The following is a 19,845-nucleotide window of genomic DNA, read 5'->3' as shown; positions in this document are numbered from 1 at the left end:
AGAAGTAGTAATGGTCCACGATGGACTAATAGAATTCTTTTTTATCCAATGTGTTCTGTCTGTTTCTACGTCATTTGGTTTTGTTTTGGTAATCTAACACATTACACTAAAGGTACCATTTTTTAAGTAAACAGTTCGGTATCATTAGCATATTCAAATGTTTTACTCCACCAGCACGATCTTATCACAAACGTTAACACCCATCTTGTTTGTAATAGCCACTGCGTACATGCATGTGAATAAGCTAGCTTTCACACTCCTTGCTGAGCATGGAGTTAATATTCAAATTTAGTAATCAGCCATTAACAAACAGCAGATGAACCTGGATCACAATATCTGAACCCACTCATCAAACATAACCTCTAAACAAGCAGCCAAGAACCATAGGCCAGGTGAGGCCAGCACTTGGGGGGGGGGGGCACTTGGCATCATCTAGCATGGGGGGGAGCACTTGGTATCACCTAGCATGGGGGGAGCACTTGGTATCATCTAGCATGAGAGGGAGCACTTGGTATCATCTAGCATGGGGGGGGAGCACTTGGTATCATCTAGCATGGGGGGGAGCACTTGGTATCATCTAGCATGGGGGGGAGCACTTGGTATCATCTAGCATGGGGGGAGCACTTGGTATCATCTAGCATGGGGGGGACCACTTGGTACCATCTAGCATGGGGGGACCACTTGGTACCATCTAGCATGGGGGGGACCACTTGGTACCATCTAGCATGGGGGGGACCACTTGGTACCATCTAGCATGCTAGGCAAAACTAAACGCAGGACCCTAATTTCATCAAGTTTTTTGAATGGGTGCTGTCAGAAAACATCAAGAATAAGAAGCATGAAAAGGATGCCTGTAGTCAGTAAACTGGAAGTTATGGGTAAGTGCGGGAAAATAATGAAATTTCCCTCCTGAAATAAATATCAAAGAAACAAAAAAAGAAGGGATAACCTAAAGATTGACAAAACTTGAAAGACTATCTATAAACTACAATGAGTAATCAAAACAAATAAAAATACAACTCTAAAGACAGAGTCAATTCTGAATGAAAACGGCACAGTAAGGAAACCAAAATAGCTGCTGCATGGGTTAAAAAGGAAAAAGTTCATTCCAAACTGCCATTGGCTTTCTCCCAGGAAAGCTGGAGGGAAGCAGCTTTCTTGATTCCAGCACTGCAAAGGCAGAGGCAGGCAGATCTCCAAAAGCTAAAGACCAGACTGTTCTATATAGTGAGTTTCAGGACAGCCAGGCTTATGTAAAAGGACCTTGTCTCAAAATAAAGATGAAGGATGGATGGATGGAAGGATGGATAGATGGATGAATGGATGCTGTCTTAGTTGGGGTTTTACTGCTGTGAAGAGACTCCATGACCAAGGCAACTCTTATTATGGACAACATTTAATTGGTGCTGGCTCACAGGTTCAGAGGTTCATTTCAGTCCATTATCACCAAAGTGGAAGCATTGCAGACTTGGGACTGGACTCCCTGGGTCAAGCATATACAAACCACCACAGATAGTGTCAGCTCTAGAGTCAAGCTGCCTGTGTTCCAACCATGACTCAGCCATTTACAAGCTGTGTGACCCTGGAGAGGATAATTTCTACCTTATGAAATTTAACTCTTCTGTACCATATAAGTTTCCCCATCTGAATAGAGATATAACAGCAGAACCTATGCCTACTGTGAGGATTAAATCATATGATTTATAGTGCTTATTGATGTGCCTCACTCTTCTAAGTGTTATGAAGGTGATATAGCAGAGACATCCCTTTCACATCGTCTTTCAGGGACTCAACTCTCTGACCTGCCAAATGACATTAGCCATACCCTCCCTGTTTGTTGCAGGATGAATGGAAAGATCAAACACTGGAGCTTCTGTCTTTGCTTTCCCTAGGCTCTAAGGTCATCATGGAAACAAGCTAAGCCAAGTGTCTTTCCCCCCATTCCAAACAAACAGCACTTGGAACAGGGCTGGTAAACAGTGGGTGCCAGCTCCATACACTTCAAAATGCAGTTTGCAAGCTGTTAAGTGCTGTGCCTGTGCATACACTGTTGTTACCACCATGGCAGCATGAACCAATCTCTGAGGATTACTCTGGGAGCTGTGGAAAGGGACACAAAGGCAGTGTGGAAGCCACAGTGACTGTGTAACTAAGAAATAATAACGACTTGGATGGAAAAGGACATCGCACTCCAGGATAGGACATGGGTTTAACTGACACAGGCAAATGCCTGCAGATAGCCTCCCAGGGCTCCCTGAAAAGAAACGAGACAGCAGGCAGAAAGCAAGAAACACCAAGAAGATGTACTCAGGTCTGAACGAGAATGGGAGGCAGAAACCAAAATCGCTGCTCCATGGGTTAAAAAGTTCATTTCACACTGTCAAGGCTATCTCTCGGGAAGCAAAGAGAAACCACAGGAGAAGGACTTCCAGGGTTAAGGGAAGAATGCCCAGCACTGACACTGACAAGCCATCACAGTCATTTGTTAACTGAGAGCCAAGTGTTCCTCTAGCCAGAGATAAGAAGAGTGACTCCCTTTTTTAGCAAGTAGGAACTTGCTTCAGGCCCCTGAGAATGTTGGCTTTTGTCTAAAGGTCGGACCTCAGGAAAAGGAACTTCTTGGGGGATTCAGAGAAGTTCTAGCTGAGCAAAGTTTGAAATATCTCTGAGGTCCCCAAATTGAGTTTTACAGCAAATATCGAATAGTACAGGCTGGAGCTCAGCTCCACAGGCATGGGTGGCCACTCTTCGAAAGGCAGATAACAGTCACTAAAGGGAGGAGAGGCAGAGCCCAGGAGACACCAACCTCCTACCACAATCAGGGAATCTGGAGAGACACCCACAAGGGAGAAGTAGAGAGAGTGAGAAGAGATATCAAGTCTGAGAGTTTGACACTAAATCTACAAAACATGGGATCACCTGAGGCTAGTGATAAATAACTTCTTCAATAGGGAAATGAGCCAATTCAAACCAGATTAGATTATATGTAATCCAGGTTTATTGAGAAGGCAAATTCACTGACACCAAGGAAGAAGGCCAGGGAAGTCGCCAAGGGAAGATAGGGAGAGAGTAGTGGAGAAGAGAGGAAAAATTAGCATGTGTGCAGAGAGAGAGAAAGAGAGAGGTAGGAAGGGATAGAGACCAAAATGTCTGGATTATAAAAGGGGAGCCACTGGTGAAAATACAGTCAAGCCCTTAGGCTGGATAGTTCAGGATTGGGGCCAGGCAGAGACTGAAGGATGCTGAGAGAACTTGGAGGCCAGGTCTGCTTTGATCTGTAAAATGTGCACCCCAGTCTTTAGTGGTGTCCTGGACACCAAACAGCTAGCACTGAGAATGGAATGGGAACTTAGTTCACCTGTGAGCACTGGAGAGAATGTCAAAAATCAACAGGCAGGAGAAGAAGTGAAGACATGGACAAAAAGCACAAGCCTTACATAGCACCCTTCAATAATCCCCCTGAGGTGTGCTACAAAATAACTCCTGGGCTCCAAGGGAAGATACTCAAAGCAAAGACCATAAATGTATACACGATTTCGACACTGTGTATTTAGTTCAGCAAAAGGTTGGACTAACAACGAATCCAAAGTTGCTGCATCCTTATTAAAGAAAGGCCTTTAATTGCATGGTAATGAGCACTCCATATGCATACCATTCAAACTTCCATGGGGACAGGATTTCCTGGGGATCTCATTAAAGTGCAGATGTGGACGCCACAGACCTGGGGCCTAGCTCCATGCGCTGCACTTGTAACAAGGGCCCAAGGAAAGCATCTGAGGAGATGTGTCTGCTTGCGCTCTGGATGGGCACGATAAGAATTTCAGTAGCAAGGCTGCCCAAGTGGACCACGTGGACACGCCACTAAGGCATCCATGTTTCAGCCTCCACGGTAAGTTTCAGTAAAGCTCCTGTACGGTTCAGGTACCCGTCCCTTTGTTTACAGTTACGTAGAATGCCTCACAGGCTCCAACAGACATGTTTTGATATTCCTATTAAACATCATGATTTCCAAAATGAACTCACATGCTGCATGCCATGGAGCTGACTCAGCCATGAATGGTCCCCTGTTTCCCATAGGGTGATACAGAGTACCCAGAGAGATCAATGTCCAAATTCCAGTAGCAGAAGCGGGTTCTCCAACTTTCTAGTCACTGAATAAAGATTGTCGAAGAAGGGCCCTGGTAGCTTCTTCCTACTTAGGAAAGTCAACTCGGGAGCTAGCCAGTCCTCTGCAGAAATGCTACCATGCCACCAGCACCATCCACACAGTGACCAGTACTCAGAACAGGCAAATCGGATCCTGTATAATCCTGATAACTCCTGAACACGCACCATCCATCTCTTCAAGTTAGTCTCCCTTACACAGCTTCCTTACCCATGGTACTACACAGCTCTTATACAAGAACTATCTTGGCATGAACAGTAAGCATATCATGAAGTATCGGACTCTCCCATTGTGATGGTTTGTATATGCTTGGCCTAGGGAGTGGCAGTATTAGGAGGTGTGGCCTTGTAGTTATGTCATTGTGGGCGTGGGCTTAAGATCCTCTTCCTGGCTGCCTGGAAGTCAGTATTCTGCTAGGAGCCTTCAGATAAAGATGTTGAACTCTCAGTTCCTCCTGCACCCTGCCTGCCAGGACGTGGCTACACTCCCACCTTGCTGATAACGGACTGCACCTCTGAACCTGTAATCCAGCCCCAGTTAAATGTTGTCCTTATAAGAGTTGCCTTGGTCATGGTGTCTGATCACAGCAGTAAAAACCTAACTAAGACAGCCATCAACAGTATTCCTGGGTAACACAAAACTGCTCTACTGAATGAGCAGAGCAATGAACAGAAGCATCAGACCACGCGCCACACATGCATCGGGGAATTCCCTCCTCGGCAGAGGTCTGTGGCTAAGGCGATCACTTAAGTGAGTTAGCTGGCTGGACCCACAGGAAGCGTCTGGGTGGACAAGTCTTAAGGACAGACTTGCTTAGCTACTGCAGGTTTCCATAGCTACTTCAACAAGTCCATCCTCCTCCCCACATAGAACCAACCCACAACGCCAGCAGGCCAGAGCCTTCAGGCCTAAAGCCCACCTTAAATCCAAGGATACATGAAGCAGGGGGCATGCAAACAACGAGCAGGAAGCGCCAGCGCAAACAGTTCATTGGGCCTAATCCTCACAGATAGTGGAAGATAAAGAAATGGCTCAGTGTGGCAGAGCTGCTCACCTGGGCAAGTGGCCCAAGGGTTGGCCCTGGGAAAGGAAGACAATGCTCCTCTGACATCTTCTAAAAAAGAACTCAACGTCCGAAAACACACCGTGCCAGCTGATTTTCTTATTATACTACACACTGCCCTCCTCACCTACCGTACTGGCTGGGTTTGTGTCAACTTGACACAAGCTAGAGTCATCAGAGGGGAGGAAGCCTCAGTTAAGGAAATGCTTCATTCAATGAGATCCAGCTGTAAGGCATTTTCTCAATTAGTGATCAATGGGGGAAGGCTCAGTCCACTGTGGGTGCCATCCCTGGGCTGGCAGTCCTGGGTTCTAAATGAAAACAGGCTGAACAAGCCATGGGAAGAGAGCCAGTAGGGAGCACCCCTCCATGGCTTCTGCATCAGCTCCTGCCTCCAGGTTCCTGACGTTTTGAGTTCCTGTCCTGATTTCCTTCAGTGGTGAGGTTGTAAGTCAAATGAACCTCCCTCCCACAACTCATTTTATGGTCTTGGTGTTTTGTTACAGCAACAGAAACCCTAACTAAGACACTTACCCTCCAGTCCTCTATCTGCGGACCAGTGCCTGAAGACCTGTAGGCCCTAAATGAGGGAATACTAGAACCCTCGCGTGCCAGAACGGGATGAGGGAAGGGGCTAGAAGTTCAGGTACCCCCAGCCCGGGGACTAGGGGGAGCACCTATTCTGGCCACAGAAAACCACTGACACATTACAAGAATCCAAAGAGTTTCCAGGTGATTTGGGTGCTAAAATCTAAACTCTCAGGTAATTATAAAACTATATGACCTTGATACCTAAGCAGCAGGAATCACAAGCGAGATTAAATTTTTTGGAAAAGAATCAAGTGTCCCCACCTGACCCTCTTCTGAGTTAGAACACCATTCCTCCCAGTTACAGGGCCTATGGGTCTCACTACTCTTCTGTCTTTGTCCTCAAAGCCAACAGGGAATCACAAGACACATCACTTGAATAGTGGCTGTCAGACACACCAGATGTCAACACAGTCCTGAAATGGGGGTGGGAGCCCTGAATCGGCAGCTCTCAGAGCTGTCTAGATGATTCCAGTGCCTGGGAGCCCAAGAACAGTCTTAAAGAGCAAAGGAGTTCAAGTTAACTGAGATCAACTGCAAATTTTCCTGGGACTTCATATCTTTGTCTGGTAGAAGGCAGGATCAAGGACAGGAACAAGATCTTATACTTCATAAACCTCAAGGTACACCCATCCCTAATGATTTCGAAAACTCTAAAAAGTCAAACATGAAAGGCATCGGAGGAATCTGCTCTCTTAAAATCTGTCCTGGCATCCTAATGACAGCTCACTTTATGCAGGATGTGGTGACTAATGCTTGTTATAATCACAGCACCTGGAGAGGAACTGGTAGGGAGAGGGCTGATCAGCTCAAGGTCATCCTGATCTGCATAGAGTTCAAGGTCATCCTCAGCTAGTTGAGCCGTGGCATTCAACAATTCTTTCTTTCCTACATAGCACAAGGATCAGTGTGCTTTATTACTGCACTACCAACGATCTAGCAGCAGTTCTGAAGGCCCACCAGCAAAGTTAAAATCCAGGCTGACTCTCTTATGAACTGAAAAACTGAAGAATTCACACACTTAAGGTGGTTTGTTTGTTTGTTTTTTCTTCTCCAAGTGTAAAATGAAGACAAAACCCACCGGCACACAGGATGCACCCTGTAAACAATCCTTAATTGAAAGTCTGATTTTCAGGGAAGAGTATGACTTCTCCTAAGTCATCGCTCACACCTCCAGTTCTAAATCTGCCACTCCAGTCCTCCCTTGCTGCCTCCCAAGTGTGTTCTTGCCAAATGCTCTGCTGCAGTAGGGACAGTATGGTAGACAGAGCAAAGACACACTCTTGTGTGTCTTCATGTCTTCAGCATGGCAGAACTGGAATGCCAGATTTCGAACTTCCTAATTAGTAGGTCTTAGGTCTCTCACAGCACAGTTCAGGGATTCTGAGTCTTCATCTACTGCAGGGATGGCAGGACTAATATCTAACTCAAAAGGCAGACTCATTAACAGAGTGAAAACAACATTTGGAGTGGAATTTGGTATCTAGCAACCATTCCTTATTGATAGCCATTATTTTTTTTAAGCCCATGCTATTTCCCAATGTAGAATGTGTTCTCATTATCCAGCTTCCGGTTTGCTGTTCCTGACAGTGTGTGTGTGTGTGTGTGTGTGTGTGTGTGTGTGTGTGTGTGTGTATCTTTCCAATTGCCATTCATTCCTTCTGGGAGTTGTCACACTTATAAGTCTTCCCTCAGATTCCCTCAGATTAGGAGGAATGGGCTCCTACTGTGGCATTTGTTTGTTTGTTCAGGTTTAGTTGTTCAGTTGGTATTAACATTGGGGATAGTATCACTTGCAACAAGTACTCAGATCACAGCATACAATGCCAATTGAATGAATTGTCACAGCAACAACACACCCTAAGACAGAAGACAACATCAGCAGCATAAACTCTGGTCCCCCAGAGAGCACTTGCTTCTTTAATTGGTGCTTGCATTTTATCATCAGATTATTTTCTTTAGTTCGAGGCTAATTGAAACCCAGCAATGTACTGATGTCTGGATTTACACATGAGCATCCCTGAGTCTTAGGGCTGAACTTAAATGAGCATTTTCTAAGTTTTCAGTTTCAAGTAGTTTAATTCAATCATCCTTAATGCAGAAGCTTGTCCAGTGCCAACGCCGCTTCTGAGATAATCTCCACCATGCTGATTCAGATCATTATTTCATGAAGAAAAAAAGTAACTCTTTTACTGCTGGGCAGTGGTTTGATGGGGAAGCCAAAAGAGATACAGAAGAAATAAATGATTACATGTGAGGCACTACAAAGACCCAGGAATTAGGATAAGATCAGTAAATTGCCCTGGCTACATCTTTCCAGTCTGTCTACTTAAACATTCCAGTGGTTTACTATAGTAAAATAGTACACATTGAATTCTCTCATAACTGTTGGGTTCCCAAGCTCACAGGCCAGTTTTGTGCTACTTCACTGGGGTGGGCTTTTCTCTCTCATGAGCTCCTCAAATCCTTTACAAGTATGTTAATTCTACCCCTAGCTGAGATTTTTCCAGTCTGTCGCTCAGTGTTCAGCTAACTGTCAACATGGCTTATTATACTCCAAGGAAAAAGGAAGACGCACAGACTTTAAGTCAGCATTGGGCAGAACTAACCGGAAGCTGCAAGAAGCGATCAATAAAAATGATGATGCACAAATGCAACTCAATGGGACACATTCATTCTTGGACTAGGATGGACCCACAACACCTTCACCGGGGACCTTTTAAGTGTACACTGAGTATACTGTCCTTGATCTATAATTAGAGACATTACAAAAAATGACCTTATGGAATCCACAGATGTGGATTTGTGGCTCTCGGTGGCTTTATGGAATCCAGTTCAGATATATCATAAACAAGGACAAAGTTGAGCCTGGTATGGTCATATATGTCTTTAATCCCTGCCCTTGGGAAGAAGAGGCAATGGAATCTCCATGCCACCCTGATATACACAGCAAACTCCAGATCAGCCAAGGCTGCATAGTGAGACTCAGCCAAAAATAGGAAAAAGAAAAAAGAAAAAAGACATAGAGACATAGAGAGTAACTGCCCAGAGAACAGTTCAAAGTGAAGTCTCTCCAAGCAACTGGTCTATCTTTGTTTTGGCAGCTAGACAATGCTGTCACCTGTACCAAGCACACGTTTGGTTTCTATTAATCCAAGTTCATCTTACTTTCTCGTTATTTGTTTGTTGTTGCTGTTGTTGTTGAAGACAGGGTTTTTTAGTTTAACAACTCTTGTCTATTCTGGAGTTCACTTTATAGAGCAGGCTGGCCCCTGCCTCCAATGCACTGGGATTAAACCTGTGTGCCACAATGCCCAGCTTCTCCTTACCTTCTCTTTATCCTGACTTTCTCATCCACTTACAGTTGGTTTTGTTATATCCTATTGGAAGGTATTCTATATCTATATATGTCAGCCATCAGAACTGAAGAGAGGTGACTGTCAGTGAATAAATAACAAAGAAGGCAGGTTTCCAAAGTGTAAAGGTGAAAGGAATGTTTCAGTTTCCTTGGCCTCCTGACTTGGATAAAAGCCAACTGTCCCTGATAGGATGTGTCTCAATTGCAAAAAATGCAACTAAAAAGTTGCGCCTGCTTCCTCACTTGTTACTTCGTATCTGCCCAGTCTTCTATTCTGTTTCTAGGCTTATGTCTCAATTTAGTGCCCATCATTACCGCATCTCCAAAGTAACTACACTCCCACACAGGTGTACAAATGATGAGTGGGTATTTACCCCAGAGAACAACTGATTTATACCAATCGTTATATCATGCAAAGTTAATGCAAAGAAAGGGGCTATTGGCTTGAAAGACCTAAAGTAGCTTCAGAAATAAGTCAAAGTGCTTATCCACAGGCTCATGCGCAAATACACCCAGTGCACACTCCTGAGGGTTACAGAGGAAGGCCACTTAAGGCGCTGAGTCTAGGAACAAGAAAACTGAGGATTTGGGGAGCCTGGAGAGACTAGTCATAGAACACTATTTAAATATATTTGTCTGCTTACAATTTCCATTGCAAATGTGATTAGTTTGCCTGAATAAATCAGAATATGATGTGGTGGCCATGTTTTCCTCTTCAGGGTTATCACAGAGTTTTGATTAAGGACAAATGTTTGAAATGTTGGGTATATTTAAGTTCACTGCACTTAAAATGATCTAAGAAGTTGTATAGGCTTGATTAAAGGGCTGCCTTCGTGAACTTAAAATTAAAAGCAATAAATTCCAATGACTCGAGTGATTGGGACTGAATATGGTACTCTGCCAGAAAAGTTGAAATGCAGTCCAGAGAGGCTGAAATGGTGTGCAGGTTTGAAGAACCGGTGAAAGAGGAAAGGTCAACCTGTCAGAGCTGCCTTCTCCCTGGGTTCGTGAACGATTCACATTACACAGAATTCCTTTTAAGTAGAACTTCACAGGAGTGACATGCTCCTAGCACAATCTGTTTTGTCATTTTCAAAAAGAAGCCTCTCTGAGGCTCAGAGGCTGCCTTGTAAGTGTTGTCAGATGGAGAGAGGAAGGGGAGGGATGGAAGATGGGAGGTGGGGGTGGGGAAGGGTCCAGGGCTAGTTACGCCCAGACGCAGGCCAAGTCTCCCAGTTTCCAAAACGGAAGTCAAGGTGACTTCCCTACCAGCGGGAGGGCGGAACCCTTGAAATGTAATAGGATAGGCTTCAGGCCCAGTTGGGGCCCCTGGAAGGAGAAACTCAGGTCAACAACAGTCCGATCAGAAGCAGGAGAACCCCAAAGTAGCAGAAGGGTTTGTGTGTCCCTGGGCTCTTCCCTGCCCCAGGCTACCTGGCCCCATTCGCGCGCTCCTCCCTGCTGGCCAGGGCTCGGTCCCGCGGGACACCGCTCCTGGCCAGACCAAGTGGGAGTGTCCGGCTGGCAAAGTTTCTGTAGCACGATCGGACCGCGGTACCCACGCGGCCACAAGTGCAGTCCCCCTGTGCCCCTTCCTCCCTCAGCTGCAAGGTGGAACCCCGCGTCTACTACCCCGGCTGGACCCCTCTGGGCTCCAGATCGCCCCGGCCCGCCGTTCTTACCTTGGCGGCCGCCATGCTTCGGCCGGGGGTACAGGCGGCTTTGAGACCTGCTCTCTGGTTGGATTGCACTGGGGACCCCGGCGACTCACTTCCCGTCCCGAGCCGAGGTGGGGGCGGTGATTCTGCCCGGCAGCGTGCGCGCCTGGCCTGCCTCCCCACGCCCTCCTGGCGCGGGTCATGCGGGCGCCGTCAGCCCATTGGCTGGGCCCGGCCAGAGCCTCCCGGGCGCGCGTGATCTAAAGGCCTCTGCCCTGTAGCCAGGGAGGGCCTCAGTATGGGAGCTACTGAGGGGCCAGGACACGTGACTCAGACTGTGCTGTCCAGCTTTAGTAGCCATTGTCATGGATACCCCCGGGGCAAGGGAGAAATGCAAGCCACTGTCTCCAAAGACTGGGGACTTGGTGAGCTGAAGCTGCAGCTTGGGCTGAGGCCAAGGGCTGTCTAGGTCAGTGTCCATGAGAGAGCCAATTAAGAGTGGTTTACCACACAACACCTGGACGTTGATACACATACTCTCATACATGCACACATTGGGTCAGGTTCTTGCCAGGTTCACCTTGGGTTTTGCTTCAAAATGGACCCCACTTTAATACCATCATGAAATCCCTAAAGTATTGACTAATAGAAGAAAAGATAACAAGCAGGTGACTAGCCTCCTCTGTGGCTCTAACTTGATAAACTCTTGAATATGGTATAGAACACACATTTGTAACAACTCTATTTTGCAACAACTATATGAGGACAAAAGAGGTCACGACCTCAAAGAGGTGACAAACTTAAAAACAAAACAAACAAACAAACAAACAAACAAACAAAACCTACAAGCTATTGTTTGCTCTCAGGATACCATAAGAACAATGAAACCAGGAAAGGCTCTCAGAGATTACTCGTGAGGTAAGACTGTCAGTCCAATGCATAGATAGCAAGAGATGCCCCAACCATGCAGAATGAGAGGAGACAGGAGACCCAGAATTGCTGAGGAACCCAAGGGTTTAGTCGGAGAAGGCAACCTAAATTTAGGGACTGCTGGAGGAAGAGTATGGGCAACAGGAAAGATCTGTGTTGTAGAGGGTCCTGGGTACCCTGCAGAAGGACTTAGAAGGCACCTGAGGGCTTCTAAGGCTGGAATCAATATACTGTAAGTACTGATGTCATTAGGGTTCCACTCAGTTGCCATAATGTATCCCAGATTCACAAGTTAGAAATTAAATCAGGAGTATGAAACACTCAAGTCCTATGGGCTCTGCCCTAAGGTCTGCATCAACGGCTTCATACAAAGGGGCTTGTAACCCTTCCATGCTCAGCTCCAGAAAAGTGAGAGCTGGTGGACCAAGAGTTCCAGGCCATCCTAATCTATATAAGGAGACGTGTCAAAAAAGAAAGAAAAGAAACAAGCTCATAGAAGTAAGTTTCCTCTCATTGTCCTCTGCCATGTAAAGCTATAGCTTTCCTCTCTCTGGAAGATACAGTACTCAGAGAAACATCTTGGAAACAGAGACAAGACCTTGACTTGTTGGAACTGTGACCCTAGAGTCCTTAGCCAGGGTGACAACTAAGAGGAGTGAGTTTTTAGCCTTACTCTTGGGTACTGTGTGATAGCAACATGAAGCAGGCTAACACTGATGTATGGGGCATGAGTCAGTACTAAACTATCAGAATATTCAAACAAGATGGGTTGGAGTGAGACAGGACTCTGTCTAGTGTACGAAAAGCCCAAGAAGCCTTTGCCTTCCCAAGGGCTCGTGGTGCTCCTGTCTCAGGAGACAGGTAGCATCTCATTTTTCTCTAACTCTGCTTCTGGAATGTGAGTTCATGGCTGTCTGTAATCTCCCTGTCTCCCATTTAGAAAGTCATGGTGGCAACATCTGTAAAGCTATTCCAGAATTTGGATGGTTGGAAAAGCTCAAGGCTGCCTGGGATACATGATAAGATCTTGCTCACAAGAAACAAACATGAAAAAGCACTTTCAATGGCATTTAACAGTGAGAGACCACTCAGAGAATCTAAGCTATCGCCCCCACCTCCAATCCTCAATCCCACTTCTGAATTTTCTGTCATTAAAAGGAATATGATCAATAGGACCTACGAAGTAGACATTTTAACCCACTAAACACATCATACTGTAAAAATGGATTGTAAACATGAGTGTAAGTTATTTCATTCTCAGTTAATCCTCACAATGACATAAGTGGCATGTCTCATTTATCCCCTCTCTACCCCAGAACAGTCTCCCCACTACCATCATTTAAAAGTAGCTGGCAAGGTTGAACTGTGACCCCAAGATTCCTGACCCCAGTGTCTCACACTGGACCATTATTTGGAAACTGAAGGTACAATCAATTAAGATGAGGTCCCACTCAAGTAAGGAGGACCTTAATCTGACCTGACTGGAGTTCTTATAAGGAGGCACAGATCAGGTATGATGATTCATGCTTTTAATCCCAGCACTCTGCAGAAGCAGGCTTAATCTATACCTCGAATCTCAGCCAGCCACGTCCAGACGATGCAAACAACAAAGAAGGCACAGAAACACTCTGTATATATTTCATATGATAAAAGTAGATATTAGATTGATGGAGCTACAAGCCAAGGAGCATGAAGAATCTGTACCCACCACCTTGAAGGCTCCGGTGCCTAGCAAGGAATAGGAAAGGACACAGCCCCACTGACTCTTTTGTTTAAGACTTTGCATCCCCCAGGAATGTGAAAGATCAAACTTCTGTTGTTTGAAGCCACACATCTTGTGGTATTTCACTGTGACGGCCCTCGGGAATGAATCCAGGTCTCCTAACCACCTGTGCTTTATAGCACATTTTGCCAACCTTGCTGGCTGGGCAAGCAGCCAACCCAAACATTGGGGAAAGCTCACTGACTCAAAAGCACGTAGTGTGAGCATGAGTTCAAGTTCAGAAGAAAGTGTGACGTGGCCAGGTCTGAGATTTCACTGTTCCCAGCTCACCTAGACCTTGGGAATGCCCTTTGACCCATGACCTTTAATGATCTGATTTGTTCTGCTCAGTTAATAACAAACAAGCAAGCAAAGGTCTCCCCCAGTTGGATTGCTAGCTAGTCAGGACGCAGGCCATGCACACTAGTTCCAGGAGGTGTTAGCTGGGTGACTACAAACTGCAAGGTGGATTGTATTTATGACAGAATAAAGCAAGCATCATAATAACAAGAAGCTTCCAGATGTTTATATCTGGGACTGGGGCCACATCAGGACACAGCAGAGGGTTGCACGTGCCTTCCCGAAGAGTGCCCTAATGATAGGTCAAAAATAACCTGTTCTTAATAGACACAGATGAGAAAACTGCCAACATTTTTAGAGTTAAGAAAGGAGGGGAACGAGGAAGTGAGTCAGGAAGGAAGGAAGGAAGCATGAGACACCTTAGGAAAGTGTGACTAAAAACAAGTCCCCAAAATGTTGTGGTATTATACTCTGTGAGCAAAGCTGTCTTGATTTCTTTGTTTTCTCTAAGCAGGGTTTCTCTACGTATTCCTGGCTGGCCTGGAACTCTAAGAGGAAATTTGCCTGCCTTTACTGGGACCAATGGTGTGTGCCACCATGCCAGGCTTGAACAAGACTTTCAGAGCACGTCTCTATAAAACAGCAAGGCTTCTGCCTTCTGGAGATCATTTGAGTACATCCATTTTCTTAGTAACACTTCTAGAATCCACCCACATCCCTTGGGTCACCTTCCCGGTGCCTCTGACCACGTCTTTGTACAACTTTAAAGCTAGCAGCCTAGGGTCCAGTTCCATAGCACACTGGCCTCATCTTTGGCCTCTTTCTCTTCCTCATTTGATGATGCTTATAGCTACATTGTAATCCCTGGATGATTCTAGGACAGCCCCATCCCTATAACAAGTTGAGTAACTTATATTAGCTTACTAAAGCTGCCAAAAGAAAACACCAGAGCTGGTTGCAGTAGTGCATAACTTTAAACCCAGCACTCAAGAAGCAGAATCTCTGTGAGTTCAAGGCAAACCTGGTCTACATCTACATAACGAGTTCCAAGCCAACCAGGGCTGTACAGTGAGACTCAGTCAAGGGAGAAACAGAGAGAGGCAGGGGGAAGGGAAAGAAAGAAGTAGAGAAAGAGACAGAAAGAGCAAGAAAGGAAAACAATACAGACTTGGTGCCTTTAAACATCAGCAATCTATTTTCTTAGGATTCTTTAATCAAGTTGTTAGCAGAGCTGGTTCCTTCTGCACTTCACTTCTTGGTTGCTGAGAGCCATCTTATTCTTATGTCTTTCCTCTGTATGTTTGTCCTGTTATTTTTAATGTGAGGTCACTAGTCCTATTGGATAAATACTAAATTCATATGAATTCATTATAAACTAATGATGCTTTTTAAGGACCAAAGTTCAGTCTCCTTCTGAATGTCAAGTTAGAACATCAAGACAAGAAGAGAGGGTGGGATGTTTAACCTGTAAATCTGGCAGATTTAGCTCCATCTGTTACCTTAATTCTCTTGCATTGGAAATGTTTTTTTTTTGATTTTTAATATTTTTATTACATATTTTCCTCAATTACATTTCCAATGCTATCCCAAAAGTCCCCCATAGCGCCCCCCACTTCCCTACCACCCATTCCCATTCTTTTGGCCCTGGCATTCCCCTATATTGGGGCATATAAAGTTTGCAAGTCCAATGGGCCTCTCTTTCCATTGATGGCCGACTAGGCCATCTTTCGATACATATGCAGCTAGAGACAAGAGCTCCGGGGTTCTGGTTAGTACATCATGTTGTTCCAACAATAGGGTTGCAGATCCCTTTAGCTCCTTGGGTACTTTCTCTAGCTTCTCCATTGGGAGCCCTGTGATACATCCAATAGCTGACTGTGAGGATCCACTCCTGTGTTTGCTAGGCCCCGGCATCTTCTCACAAGAGACAGCTATATTTGGGTCCTTGCAGCAAAATCTTGCTAGTGTATGCAATGGTGTCAGCGTTTAGAAGCTGATTATGGGATGGATCCCTGGATACGGCAGTCTCTAGATGGTCCATCCTTTCATCACAGCTACGAACTTTGTCTCTGTAACTCCTTCCCTGGGTGTTTTGTTCCCAATTCTAAGAAGGTGCACAGTGTCCACACTTTGGTCTTCATTCTTCTTGAGGAAATGTTTTTACCAAGTCACAGATTTTAGAAGCACTAGTTCTTTTGGTTGGTTGGTTGGTAGGTAGGTTGGTTGGTTGGTTGGTTAGAGGGATTTTGTTGTTATTTTTGTTTGTTTGTTTGTTTGTTTTTTCTCTCCCTGCAGTTCTAGAACTCACTTTGTAGACCTGGCTGGCCTCGAACTCACAGTGATCCACCTTACTCTGCCTTCCAAGTGCTGAGATTAAAGACATGTGCCACCACTGCCCAGCTAGTTCTTAGAGTACATTATGCAGTAGCTCTAGCAATAGTCCCATATACACCATGTAAAGCAAAGATGGTTACTCAAGGTAATTATATCAAAACCCCTCAGATTGAGCCCAGATGAAGCCAAATACCCTTAGTCTTGCACCAAATCAAAGTCTGTGGTTATGAATCCCAAATGCACAGGCAAATCCAGCTTGGGTCATCCTGGTCCCCCAGGGCACTCAAAGAAACGGCAGGCTTTGGCAGCCCTCATCTGACTAGCAAGAAGTGGCAGTAGTGTGTGACTCTGCTCACAGCCAGCACCTGGCCCTGTGGCCACCTATGGTTGGGGTGTGCCTTTGAAGACTGGCTGGTGTTTCTGAAGAATTTCTGAGCCTCCTTACCAAGAATGCCATGTGTTTTGATTAATTAGATGCTGGGTGGAACAGTCTTCCCCAAAGCAGTTTTTGTTTGAAGAAGAAAAACTTTATTTCACCAGGTGGCCAATCCTATGGAGACAGGAAAGCCAGCCTCAAATCTTCCTCCCAGAATAGGTTTAGCGAGATTTATGGGATAAAGTAGGAGGGTGGTCTGAGGCCTGGGGAATGTAAGGGGAGGTAAGGAAGAGCTACTGTCTTGTGATTTGTAGAGCTAGGGTCTAAAAGCGGTATTCGTTTTACAAGGGAAAAATCTTACCAGTAAGAATTGGGTGCATATAAATCACTTGGCACATGGGGGAAATATTAACAGCAATACTGATATTAGAAAAGAGAGGTTCAGAACAGCCTCTGAGCCACCTCTAAGCCCAACCTGTCATTATTCTGCTACACGGATGAAGACCATGTATGCCCAAGGCTTACCATCTTGGGATCTTCAAAGGCAGGGAAACCTGGGGGTGGAAAGAAGTAAAGGAAGTAGGGCAACTTAGTAACGTGTGTGTGTGTGTGTGTGTGTGTGTGTGTGTGTGTGTGTGTGTGTGCATTGATGATCAGACTCCAGCCACACACATGCTATCGCTTGCTCTACCTCCAAGCTATATCCCTCCATCCAATACATTACATGCTGGAAACTTACAGTCAGGAAGGCAGAGAGCATGAAAGCACTTACGTATTTAAGAACAGCCTGTTAATGTTCGCTCTAGATTTCCATTTTGAAGATACTGAACCAGACTTTCCCTGTCTGAACTTGCCAGGTGGATACAGTCATGACTCCCGCCTCAGGGCCACCAGCCTTGGCAGCATGCTGACTTATTCTTCTGCCGCCTACGTCGATTAGGAGTCCAATGCTGGGAACAGGCAGCACATGTCACTTCCAAGCTCATTCTGTTTCATTTGTAATGCTGCTAAGATCTTTAAGCAGCAAAAGGTGGGGTGAAAATGGAACCAGACAGCAAAAGAAACAAGGAAATCCAAATTCTATTTGATCCAAAGGTCTAGGTCATTTCCATAAACTTGTTACTCATGGGGCATGACCACCTTTTACAGCTTCCCTGTCCACTACCCCAGGATGCCCTGTTTCTATACTCCAAGCTAATTGTAGGACCAGGGCTTGCTGGCCTCTGCTTGGAGTTTTGTTAGCCCCTCTCCCAGGTCTCTCTCTCTCTCTCTCTCTCTCTCTCTCTCTCTCTCTCTCTCTCTCTCTCTCTCTCTCTCTCTCTCTTCCTCCTCTCCCTCTCTCCCTCTGTCCTCTCTCTATCCCTCCTCCCTCCCTCCCTCCCTCCCTCCCTCCCTCCCTCCTCTCTCTCACTCTCTCTCTCTCTCTGTCTCTCTCTCTCTCATCTTTGATGTCCTTGGCAGTAGGCTGCTACCTTTTAAGGCTTGTAAAGGTATTTTTTGACTTAGTTTTCTTAGCTTCATTACCAGAAGATGATACTGAAGAGCAAGGCTGAGGTTTGGTAGGAAAGATGAATGTGGTCTAGATCCTGGGGTGCTCTCCTGGTAAATGGCCTAACGCATGAACCCTCTCCACATTGTCAACGGTGACTTGAGACTAGGCATAGTTAACCTAGATTAAGATCCACTCTAACTCTCATCTCTTTTTGACTCAGTTTCTCCAACGATGATCTCAGTTAGGTTGATTTTCTCGAGACACAATCAAATACTATCATTTTAATTTCTCTTCCTGAATTTGCTTACACAAACAGCCAGCTTTGGACAGGATCTAGAATGGAAAGGCATTGACTCATGAGAATAAGAAGAGAGGTGGCCTTGGGTTTAAGCTGTGAACTAGGTCCATTCATAAGGAACCATATTAGTTACTTTTCTGTTGCAGTGATAAAACACCATGGCCAAAAGCAAGTTAGGGAGAAAGAATTTATTCTGGCTCACAGTTCCAGAAAATTAAGAGCCAGTCATGGTGGGAGGTGACGGGAAACTGAGAGTTCACATCTTGAACTAAAAGCACAGAGCAGAGAGAGCAAAGTGAAAGTGGCATGAGACTTTTTTCTCAAACTCTACCCTCAGTGATGTACTTCGTCCACCAAGGCCTCACCTACTGTCTTTGTTATGGTTCCTATCACTGAGAAGAGACACCATGACCATTGTAACTCTTATAAAGGAAAACATTTAATTGAGCCTGGCTAATAGTTTCAGAGATTTAGTCCATTATCATCATGGTGGGGAGAAGTGATAGCGTGCAGGCAGGTTTGAGAGCTGAGAGTTCTACATCTTTATTGATAGGCACCAGAAGGAACAGTATGTCACACTGGGCATAGCTTGAGCATAAAATACCTCAAAACCTTGCCCCTACAGTGGCACACTTCCTCCAGCAAGGCCACACCTCCTAATATCCTCATTCCCTTGTGGCCAAACATTCAAACACATGAGTCTGGGGGAAGGGGTGTATTCCTATTCAAACCACAACATTTGATAAACTTCCCAAAACAGTATTATCAACTGAGAACCAGCTGTTCAAATATTTAAGCTCATCAAGACGGACATCATCATTCAATCACTCCAGGGACAGATGCCTATGTCCTATCAGTTACCCTAGCTATCTCCTATGTCAGATAGGTGAGTTTCTAGTCTATATGACAGAAAGTAGAAGCCACTTACCTCCCTGTTTGTCACAAGTTAACTATAACAACCATTTGCTCCTGAAACCTGATTCAGAATAGGTTCTTAGTAGAGCCAGTCCCAAAATACAGAATACCAGGCTTTTGTCTTTTTAGAAGCTCTAAACTATGTGGTCATATCATGGAAGTCGTCATGACTTTGAATCTAAAATGCCCACACAAGCTTAAGTTTTAATGCTTGTTCCTTAGGTGGTGACTACTGTTTTTTTTTTAGAGGGTTGTGCTACCATTAGGAGCTGGGACCTGAACACCCACTGTGACAAGCACCCACCTCGATGTGCACCCACTACTGCATTCTGAGATGCTCTGCAATGTTCTCCTCACTGTGGTCGACAGAAATGTCTGAAACCATGAGCACAAGCAAGCCTATCTTCCCTCCAGATGCTTGGTCACAACAACGTGGGAAAATGAATTCAGAAGAGATGGAAGGGTTCCAGCCTTTCGAGCTCCGCTGTAACAACATGTAACGGTGAGCTCCGCTGTGACAACATGTAACGGCGAGCTCTGCTGTGACAACATGTAACGGTGAGCTCCGCTGTGACAACATGTAACGGCGAGCTCCGCTGTGACAAC

At 45.4% G+C, this 19,845-nt stretch overlaps 1 protein-coding gene across 3 annotated transcripts in view; it reads right to left on the bottom strand.

Annotated features, from left to right (window-relative positions):
* Slc25a13 (solute carrier family 25 member 13) overlaps window positions 1-11,021 on the bottom strand; it is a 178,567-nt gene extending 167,546 nt beyond the window's left edge. For all 3 annotated transcript variants that reach the window (XM_085840826.1, XM_085840824.1, XM_085840825.1), the window contains exon 1: window positions 10,857-11,021. Coding sequence is in view for 2 of the 3 variants with exons in the window: in XM_085840824.1 (XP_085696950.1) it covers window positions 10,857-10,871 (15 nt within the window). In the remaining variant the exon portion in view is untranslated. The remainder of the gene's footprint in view (window positions 1-10,856) is intronic.
* Between the last annotated feature and the right edge of the window lie 8,824 nt (window positions 11,022-19,845).

Source organism: Mus caroli, unplaced genomic scaffold, assembly GCF_978045245.1.
Source record: "Mus caroli unplaced genomic scaffold, Mus_caroli_1 scaffold_7, whole genome shotgun sequence".
Lineage (NCBI taxonomy): Eukaryota > Metazoa > Chordata > Mammalia > Rodentia > Muridae > Mus > Mus caroli.
Note: the sequence above shows the minus strand (reverse complement) of the source record. Positions and strands in the feature narration are given on the sequence as shown.